Here is an 11,142-nt window from a genome sequence, read left to right as displayed (position 1 = left end):
TGAAATACAGCTCACACTCTGCATATATTTTTCGGATGAGTTAGGAACTAGACTAGCAGCACAGGAGAACTCTTTTGATATCGGGGATCAGTTCGGAGAACTAAGTAGGAACCTTAGTTATTTGATAAGTATTTTTTGTATATAAGGTATTTGAATATGTTACGACCTGAAATTTTTGTTTAGTTTGGTTGAGTGATTGGTTGAGAAAAGAAAATTACTCTCTTTTGAGATGTATATAGATATTAGAGCATGCTATATTGATTTTATATTTTTTTGGGTTTATGGAAAGCCAGTTTTATGTGAATGGTCATGTGGTAATGGATATCGAATAAATATAGGAAAAATTCAGCTGAAATTTCGGGTCGTGACACATGCTCAAAGACCTCGGAGGATCTTCTCTCGGGAAACTATAGGGTCAAATGTCTAGGCCTTGGCTCTCTGAAAATTGGTTGGGGATTTTAAATGGATTCCCCTAGTTAGAGATTCTAACGAAACTAAGGTAGAACCTCCTCCTTTTCCCCTCTTCCTTGAGCAAATAGCGTCTATATATAGATGTCAAACCATTAGATAGACCACAACCACGTGGTTGCATTGTTTAGCCGTACGACTGTGAAATCGAGCATCATGGCTATAAGTGCTTATCATTAACCAAAGCCATAAGGCTGTGGTTATGCAATCATATATGAATTAATCTTTTGCATGTATGCATGTTGAAATTTATCAGAAAACTAAAAGGACTAGCTGAGCCAATGTATGGACTCCGCTGAAATTGATTGCCGATAAGATACATTGTCACTGGAAACTGAAAAGGATCATGTACGCTGATTCTCACGGGATAGACGAAGAAACATTAACCCCATCGCGAAATACCACAATAGCTTTAATGTGAAAATACAAAAGAAGTTCTGAGGTCATTATTTGAAAAGAAAAAATCCGGGGACTCCTTAGCAAAATGAACCCAGCCGGCCGATGTTCGTCGACCTGGCCTCGGGGACCCCATGGAAGAAGAAGAAGAAGAAGAAGAAGAAGGAGAAGAAAACCTTTTTCCCTTTGCTTCCCTCTTTAATTCTCTGTTTTCTCCATAATCAATTCCTTCTCTCTGATCAGTGCCCACCTCCCCTCCTCATTACTCCCACCATCCCCCCTCCCCACCCCTCAATCAAACCCTTGATCCGGAATCTGCTATAACAGCGACTAGATCAACAATCACTTCGCTCTCTGGCTTAGGATTTCGGAGACAAGATGATCCAGCTCCTGTTCACGGTGATACTCTTCGAGATGGCCCTGACATTGTCGTTCGTGTTCAAGACCCCGCTGAGGAAGCTCGTGATCATGGGGCTGGACCGGGCGAAGCGCGGGCGGGGTCCCCTGGTGGTCAAGACGGTGGCGGGTACCATAGCGGTTGTCCTGTGTTCCAGCCTCTACAGCATGGCGAAGATCCGCAGCCGTTGGATGAATGAGGACGGCGGCGCGGCTAGCCCCAATCCGACGGACCAGGTCCTTTTTGCAGGACACATGCTCGAGTCCACTCTCATGGGTGAGCGATCTCCTTGACGATTGCTGGTCTTCTCGTCTTCATTGAATTGCTTAATATGAGAAATCGACCTATGATCAAATTGGGGTTCGGGTTGTTTCTTCGGATTCAACTTGAATGAGCCGATAGCAGATGTAGTATTCGTCAATCTCTTGTGGAGGAATAGCATTTTGGTTTTATGGATAAATCAGCTGATCGTGATCGGTTCACGTGCATTAGCTTAGGGATGAAATTGGTATCTTTACATGCTTCTGATGTCATAGAGCATCGCATCAAATCCCAATTGCCCATATTTGCTTTCCCGTTGCCACATCCCGATGTTGTTCATTTGAATTGCTCTCTCCATACTATCATTTGACTGATTTGTTCCACAATGAAATGATAATTTTCCGAGTTAACAAAAGCTGGACGATCTTGTAGGTAATGAGGTAGATTGTTCTGTCATTTACAATGTAATGCCCTTTCTTAGCGTAATTTGATCTTATATGAGTTGGAGATGGTAGAATGGGCCATTGCGAATGACAAGCACTTGTGCTGATGAATTTGAATCAGTATGTCCCTTGTTCAGCACGAAAACTGCAGAGAGCATTTAGAATCGGTTTCAACTCTAGAAATATAGCTGAGCTTTTGCCTCACCTGCATTGCAACTGTGACTTCTTAAGTTTCTTTCCTGGTGGAGATGCTGAAATTACAATTCTTGACTCTTAAAAGTGCAGTACAAGATGCTTCGAACTCGAATGTTTCATACTGATGGGATCAAAATAAATCATCTTTGATTCAGTCTGTATTATCAGAACTTGGCACGATAGGGTAGTGTATGCGTAGATGGCTATTTCCTTAGTCACTGACCTGTGTTTAATTAACTGTCTGGAGGTGGAATTGACAGCGATGTTACTGAAGGGTTTTAAGATCAATTTCCCTAGTGAAAAGTATAATCAATGGTTTAGTGTATTGCTAATTAAGCTGTCCATAGATCATTAAATATGTCTCTGCGCGTCATTAGCCTGTGTCTTCTTCTGCTAGTTCTTTCAACTGCTACTAAGCATAAAAGCTCTCATATAGACTGCATCTTTGGCTTTTGCCACCCGTTGTGATCTTAACTTCTAGGATTGCATTAATTCTTGCAGGAGCCATCCTTTTCCTTGCCCTGATGATTGACAGGCTTCATCACTACATGAGAGAGCTCCGCCTACGGAGAAAGAGCATGGAAGCTGCTAAGAAGCGGGCCCAGACCCAAGGAGATTCTGGAGATGGGAAAAGTGGTGCTTCCGATGAGCTCAAGAGCTTGGAGGGGGAGACGAAAGCCCTCCGGCTAAAGCTTGAGCAGCTCGAATCAGAACTCGAGACGAAGAAGAAAGATTTATCTGCCGCTGAAGCAAATGCAGTTGCTCTGAGCAAACAATCTGAGGGTTTCCTTCTCGAGTACGACCGTCTGCTCGAGGAAAACCAAAATCTAAGGAACCAGCTGCAGTCATTGGATCAGAGGTTCTCCCGCTCAGGTAGCAAGAAAAATATCTGAGGTTCGACTGCTTTTTGGGCACATGTCACTGTTTATGATGGGTTGCATTCTGCTTTTATACCAATATATGTTCCCGGTTCACTCGGAATGGTACAGTTACTAATCGAAAAGGATTTGATGATGAGAGAGTGGGAAAAATGGAAATGGAAGAAACAGTTTAGGGATACAAGTTCTTCATGTGACTCATACAAATTGAGTTGTGATGTTGTGAATCGATTTTTTGTTAAAGAGTGATGACAAGTCCTACTGCACCGATGTTTCTAATTTGCCGTCATTTTACTCTTGGAACTTTATATTTGTTAGGACATTGGATTCAATTGTACCTTCAATCTGTTATCTCACTGTAGCCCGAACTTTTTGACAGCTTAGTAACTGTCGTTCCCTAAACTTACCATATGGAAAAGTAGCATCGAGCACAAGAGTAATTGGCCTCCTAAAGGATGCCCTTAATAAAAAGACCAAGATACCATTTTCAAGCTTAGATGTACGTTGATTGATTATTCGAGATCGATATGCAATTGAATAATAAAAGAAGCCTGAATGTGGTTTTGTCTAGGAATCGAGATACCGAGCTTGCGAACCAGTCATTAGGCCCCCTAGCATGGTTAAGGCAATAGAATGGAAGAAAAGGATTGATCGGTAGAAAATTACTACTCCAACTTGAGGATTTGTTTTGGCTGATGTAAAAGGTCCTGAAAGGAATGCTTGTATTATAGAAAAGGACCCTCTCTCCGACTCTTCTTTTCCTCTTTCTTCCACCAAATCCCTCGATCCAAACAAGCCATTAGGGATCGGAGTTAAACTGATCGCTCTATGCTTGTTATAACTACTAATATCTTGTCCTGTAACAGACATGATCAGAGTAGCTGAGTTAGCTCGTCTGCCAGTGGGACTGGGACATGATTTTGTTATTATTCAATAACAATTCCAGCTTTTAGGTTTATAATTTTTTTAGTTTGAGATTTTTCTTTATAAATACTCAAAAGGGCATTATAGTCTTCCTAGAAGGTCAAGAGTTCTGCTAAGCTCCTTTTCATTCTGAAAATTGAAGAAGGGAGCAAAAGCAGTCATAGGGGAAATTATGTTTTCAACTTTAAAATCCAATCTAAATTATGGTTTTAAAAGTTTTTCATCGAATTCAGCCAAAAAAAAAAACAGAGAATATATTGTCATCAAATATTGCCTCTATTTAAAATCGAGTGAAATCTGCTTACCAAACCACCCACCAAAAGCAAATTATTGGCAATTTGGTGTGACTACTAGCAGCATTTAGTGAAATAAAGTTGACCACTGTCACTATATAATAATTGCACTATAAAATTTCTCCTATCATGAATATCTACTTAGGGTGAAAATATCTCATAACTTATTACCTGAGATTAAACAGGTAGTTATTTGGACTAGTTTTTAAGTACATTAGATTAAATATTTAAATATAAGAATATTATGGACTGATCAATGCTTAAGGGGTTAAGTGATATTGGCAGGGTAAAAACTACGATGTTGAAAATTGGAAGTAATTTTGGTTGGTTGCCTCCCAAAATTTTAATATTTTGCACTTTTGACCCCAGATTTTTATAATGCAATATTTATAGATTTTTTATGTTGATATATAGTTTATGGTTATTTCACTAAAATAAAATAAATATATTTTAAAATAAAAAAGAGATAACTTGAGAAATCTAAGAATCAGAAGTCGAAGGAGTGGCGGTGAGAGGGATAGGAGCCATCATCTCTCAGAATTCTCCTCCTTTCTATTGGAAAGAGGAGAGATAAAGCGGGAGAGTGAAGGCTCCCGTTGTCACTAGGGACCCTAGAGGCCGTCCCAAGCCCTCCCCCCAACCCCTCCACAAAATAATAATAATAAATAAATAAAATTGCCTTTTTTTTTAATTATTATTGGAAAAAGAAAATGAGGATTCCGAATGGCGGTGTCTTCGATTCTAACCACGATTGCGTAAAACGAGGTTGCCAGCGGCCAATAAGTAGCGTCAGGGCCTTCACCGCACCCCTCCTCGTCGTCACTCATATCTCTCTCTCCTCCCACTGCCTAAAATCGTCACCCGTTGGGATCTCTTTGTAATTATGAAAAATACAGGGTTGCCACTGCAAATAAGAGAAAAAGCCCTCCCGTTGAGTGATCAAATTAACAATAAAGTAGATTTTAACTTATTTAATGATTAAGAGGTTTTTTTTACTTAATTTACTATAACCAAATCAATTTATTTTGAGTTTATCAAACAAGCTAAATCATATTAGGTGCTGAAAATCTGAATTTTACCACTTAATTTTGTTTGAATATTGGATCAGCTTGACACAAAGTGATTCTAATGGGTTTTGACCCGCTCTATGTAGCAGGTAAAGTACCATACCTTCACTTATCCTTCTCAAATTCATAATTCTAAAGAGTGTTACACAAGATACGACATATAAGAATATTTAATCCATGATAAAGAAGTAACTTACAACAAAAGATTAAGAAAATTACATAGCACAAAATTGAAAGTTGAATTGCTGTGTCTATATAAGGATAATTTTTCTTACTAACAATTTTTTATTATTTATCCTAAGTTTTTTCTCATTAATATATATATATATATATATATATATGAAAATATGAAATTGCTTGGTCGTTGCTCATTAATTTATAAAGAAAAATAATTATCCTTGTTGATATATATCATCATCACAATGATTTAATAGTTCTTGAATTCAAATTAAATAATGTTTCTGCTTATCCTGTTAGTGTAATTTTCAATCCATGTGCTCTTAATCGTTTCCCTCCGCATACAACTTCTTCTTGTTCTTTAACTTTTAACATTAGTTTAACTAGTGGGAGACCTGAAATTTGTTGCGGGTGGGATTTTCCTTTTCCTTCTTTTTTTTAAGAGGACTACAAAAAATAAGTATTTTTTTTTCTCGGTGAATAAAAATAAAAATAAAATATTAATAAAATAAGAGTGCTTTAATAAGAGTACATTTTCTCTTAAAAAGTCATGGCATTTTCCGGGGAAACCATTAAGCTTTATATACATTGATGCATTATTTAATAAATTTTATTACACAATATCATTGAAGTTTACGATTTTCAATTATACTAGTGTTTTAATCATCTAGCAAAAGAAAAACGTAGTATTCATTATTTAATATTAATTTTATTAAACTTATTATTAGCACAAATTAAAATTAAATACTTACGTATATTCAAATTTTAATTGTATTGTACTTTTACCATCTTAATTCAATTGAATTTGCATTCCTTGTTTTTTCTTATAAGTAAGAGTTTTAGATAACGACGACTATGGAGAAAAATAACAGTACATCTTGTTCATTTCCTTTTCACTATTTTTTTGGATACATTGCTTATAAAATTTTCATGTTTATTTTTTTATTAAAATGAAACATTCGAAATTTTATTCTAAAAATCACAACATTTCGATTTTCTTTTTCAAAATTAAGCAAAATTGTCAGTTTGGCTATTCAATATTGATGTGTCACCTGCCACGTGTCATTTTTGTCCAACATTTATGGCATCTAAAACTATTGAATGATAAAAAAAAAAAATTAAACAAACAGTCTTCTAATCAAAATCGGGTTCCCAGTCACCCGGCCAACGGCCATCCTCCCTTGAGGTCGCCGGAGACAATAGTTGCTCTAAGATATTTAGAGTATACTTGTAATTTTAATGTTAGTAACACTTTTCTTTCAAAAATAGCTAATAGTAAATGAGAAAATTTATTATTAAAAAATTAATTATAATAATATTTTAAAAAATATATTTGAAAATTTATTATTAAATGTGAGAAAAAGACAAAAAAAGTTATGTGTATATATGGATGGACGAGTTGATAGGAGAATTTATTATTCAAAAATTAGTTGTAATAATAGTTAAAAAAAATATGTACGAGAATTTATTATTAAAATGGAAAAAAAAGAAGATAAAAAGTAATTATTATATTGTTGAATTAGGGGAAGAATAAAGCAAAACAGAGTGGAGTGTAGTGGAGTAGAATTGAACTTCAAAATCAAACGTTCCGAGTCATACGAATGACTCTCCCAAATGAAGAGTGGCCCAAAGTCCATGTGATTTCAATCTTCTCATGGATGGATATCGGGCTTAAATCCATGTATTTTTTGGAGTGCACTCACACAACATCAATGAAGGAGTTAGGGCAACACAACACAGCTGTAATTTTCGAGTGTAGCAGCAGCAAGGAAACGATTACCAGAGAAGTACAAAAGAATTTTGTCTGTTCGAATCAGTTTTGACCAATTTCGGAAAATCATTCGCGCGAATCCTTTCACCATTAGATCAGACTCAAAATTTGAGGGAAGATTCTGAATTCATTGTTCTTCATTATGAATGGTGGAGATCGGCAGAGGAAACCCACAGCCTGCGTTTTGAGCCTTGTCATTTTGTCTTATGTTTTGGCAAATTTTCTTCAACTAAAATTTCCATATTTTGAAATTAGTTGTGCTTGCCAAAAAGTTGATCCTTATTGAGAATTGATGGGTTCCGGGTCTAGCAATCCGAACTCGAGGCTCTAAAACCCTGAAATATCAGAGGTGAAGACCATCAAGGATGGAGTTGATCGAGGGGTATACCCTAGTTGTCAATTGATAGGGAAGAACTTTGTATATTTTCGTCTATTGTTGATAGTGTAGTTACGTGGGTGTCCCTGGCCGTGGCTTTATTCCTAATATCAGGAGGTTTCACGTTAAATTCTTATTGTCCATTTTATTTATTTTGGCATTGTTATTTGAATATATTTTGGTGGTTTCTCTATATGAATAAGTTCGCACAAGATGAAATTCCGAGTCTCTTGCGCAACAAAAAGAGCAAGTGCTGGCCACCTGGTGCGAGTGGGACCAGTAATTAATTCTTAGTTAATAGTTAATTTCTATGCCATGAATTTCATATTTATTGACTTTGGATCATCCAATTATATGCATGTTAAGGGAATTGAGGGACAAGAAAAATTGTAATGAAAAAAGGAAAAAAGAAATATCATGGTAGACGAAAAAGACCGATCTACATAAAGTAATTCAAATTATTTTCACGAAATTCTTCCATATAGGCCTTTTTTTTAGGCCCCTAACTCATGACAAAGCATCCATTCACAATTCCTATTAAAACATACACACGAATATCAAGTCAAATTACATTTTTTCTTTTTTATTTGATATCTTTTTCCTCACATGTTTTAATGAACTTAAATTCTCTAATTCTTATTCCAATTTTTTCCATCAACACCCGCGCAACGAGCGTAAAAAAAAGGACTAGTAATAAATTATCTTAGATTTTTAATTTCTTTGACTCAAAATAATCGCATAATTTACAATTTATGTTCCTTATACACACTACAAAAATACATGGATTTACAGGTGGAACTTTTTACTGGGGGAGTTCCCTCGGTAATCCATTGGTAAACCTTCCATGTTGAGGGATTACTAACAGATTACCGACGGAAAGCCTTTTATCAATAATCCGGGCCTAGATTATCCTACCTAGGCCTTACCAAGGGCGATAAAATTACCGGGTGAATATTACAACCGTAGTCCTTTGATATTACCGAGAAAAATTACCTCAGTACCATCGGGGAATCCTTCTACGCCATGAATTTCATCTTTATTGACTTTGGATCATCCAATTATATGCATGTTAAGGGAATTGAGGGACAAGAAAATTTGTAATGGAAAAAGAAAAAAAGAAATATCATGGTAGACAAAAAAGACCGAATCTATATAATGTAATTCAAATTACTCCATGAGATTCTTTCATGTTGAGCTTTTTTATAAGCCCTCAACTTATGATAAAGTGTCCTTTCACAATCCTATATTAACATACACACGAATATCAAGTCAAACTAATTTTTTTCGTTTTTTTCTGATCTCTTTTTTCTCACATGGGTGAATGAACTGAAATTCTATCATATTCATTCCAATTTTTCCCATCAACAGGCTTGCGCAGCGAGTGTATAAACTAGGACTAGCAATAAATTATTTTAGATTTTTAAGCTCTTTGACTAAAAATAATCGCATAATTTACAATTTATGTTTCTTATACACCACTATAAAAATACATGGATTTACCGGGGAAAGCCTTTTATCGATAATCCAGGCCTAGATTATCTTACCTAGGCCTTATCAAGGGAATAGTACCTCGATAAAATTACTGAGTGAATATTACAACGGTAAGCCTTCGATATTACAGAGAAAATTTTCCACAGTATTATCGGGGAATATTCCCCTAGTATTTTACCAAGGGATTACATAAGGAGTAATTCCCTTGGTATTATTGGGTCCTCCAGTAATTATGGTGGGATTACCGAACGAATATTCCCGCGGTAAATTATTTAAAAAAAAAAAAGTTACTGGACTGGACCGGCCTTCTAGCGCCTGGGTCCAGTAGAGCGGGCCCAACATGCAAGCCTAGTGCGTGGGACATGGGTTGTATTCACCCGCATGCTTGTGCACTCGGCAGCGCAGTGCGAAAACCATCAAGTTACGCTCCAAAGGCATGTTTATAGGTTGCATTTTTATTATATTTAATCTAAGTTTATATATATATATATTTTTTATTGAAAATTGATTTTTTAATTAAGAAATTTTCCTTTATCAACAACAAATGTTTACCCTTTTAACATTATTGGGTCGAAAATAAATTAATTTAATATTTCATTGAAATTATTTAATTTATATAATAATATGAGCTTTAATAATTATATATTTTTATACCCAATATAATTGGCATGGTGGTTAAAGGGTGTGACTCCCATGGGGAAATTTAGATTCAAGAAATTCCAAAAATCATACAAGAGAATGCTCCCTATTGGGATCCCCATAGCTTGATTTACCTATTTCGCGGGATTGCAGGATATTCTCGTGTGCCATGAGATTAGTTGAGCGAATCCCAAACATCTTCGTCATGAAAAAAAATGGAAATAAATGTATCATTTTAAAATTTTTAGAATGTGTAGGGTGCTCCCAGGAATTCCTTCATTCCAAAATTTCTTATGTTGAACTTTTAAGAAGGTTAATCCATCATTAGTTTTAACTTATGGAAATGTTTAACCTATCATCTAATACATTTTCAACACTTTCAACTCAAAGGTAAATTCATTTCATATTTAATATAAAATATTTTTTTTTCGGCGTGTACCTTGGTATCCAGAAGCCCAATGGGTTCTGACTAATCCAATCGGGAGATCAAGTATTAAAAGTTATTCTCCCTCCCAATAAGTGCGCTTTTCGGGATTCGAACTTGTGTTCTCCTCCTTACGGGGTGAGCTGCTTACCACTCAACCAACACTTTTGTTGGTAATATAAAATATTTAATTTTCACGATAATAGTAACTTCAAAAAAATATATTTATAAATAGTATATATATATATATATATAATGTCGAGGGAGCACCAAGGGATTTCATATATTAATATTTTTGAGATTTTATAATTAAATAAGATATTTAATAAAAATTATTTTTTTATATTTGATAAATATCTAAAATTATTATTGTAAAACTAATAATAATTCTTTCATTTGATATTTTATTATTTTATATAAGTTTTGCTCTTAAAACCACTAATCTCATTTGTCTTTCTTCTATAATTTATGAAGTAGTCTTTTTTATTTATGTCAATCATGAAATTAGTATTTCAATTTATTAAGTTTCAAAAACAATTACTTATTTTCAAAATGCGCGTCATATTAGTTTTTATTATTTTAACACTTTTTTCAATTTTTTAATATTGCTGAGGGAAAATATCTCTCAGTAACTTTTTTAAATTATTTCAATTTTTTAATTATCAAGGGAACTTATGCCTCGGTAAATTGTTAATTTTTTTTTCTTTTTACTATGACTGAGAAAACTTTTCTCTTAATAAATTAACTCGAGGGAATTATCGAGAAAATTTTTCCTAGATATTTTTTTAATTTTAAAAATTCTTTAATATTATTGATGGAACATTTACCTCGTAATTTTCTTGATAATCTATTAGAAAATTTTCCAGCGGATTATTGAGAGAATTTTGGTATTGCTATGAAGTTGAGTTTGAAGATTTAGCCCTTCGGTTCAATTTTCCTATT

At 34.8% G+C, this 11,142-nt stretch overlaps 1 protein-coding gene across 1 annotated transcript; it reads left to right on the top strand.

Annotated features, from left to right (window-relative positions):
- Positions 1-1,007: 1,007 nt before the first annotated feature.
- On the top strand, positions 1,008-3,382 carry LOC116206316. Its single transcript, XM_031539148.1, has 2 exons — positions 1,008-1,537; positions 2,662-3,382. The coding sequence occupies exons 1-2, from the start codon at positions 1,243-1,245 to the stop codon at positions 3,051-3,053; spliced, it is 687 nt and encodes a 228-aa protein (XP_031395008.1). The 5' UTR covers positions 1,008-1,242; the 3' UTR covers positions 3,054-3,382.
- The last annotated feature ends 7,760 nt before the right edge of the window (positions 3,383-11,142 follow it).

This window comes from Punica granatum, chromosome 4 (assembly GCF_007655135.1).
Source record: "Punica granatum isolate Tunisia-2019 chromosome 4, ASM765513v2, whole genome shotgun sequence".
Taxonomy (NCBI): Eukaryota; Viridiplantae; Streptophyta; class Magnoliopsida; order Myrtales; family Lythraceae; genus Punica; species Punica granatum.
This window is presented reverse-complemented; position numbering and strand designations above follow the sequence as displayed.

Bases quoted from the DNA above. Each gene is read 5' to 3' on its own strand.
- LOC116206316 (XM_031539148.1), top strand. From the start codon at position 1,243: ATGATCCAGCTCCTGTTCACGGTGATACTCTTCGAGATGGCCCTGACA. The intron at 1,538-2,661 runs GTGAGCGATCTC...TAATTCTTGCAG, and splicing joins GCTCGAGTCCACTCTCATGG to GAGCCATCCTTTTCCTTGCC.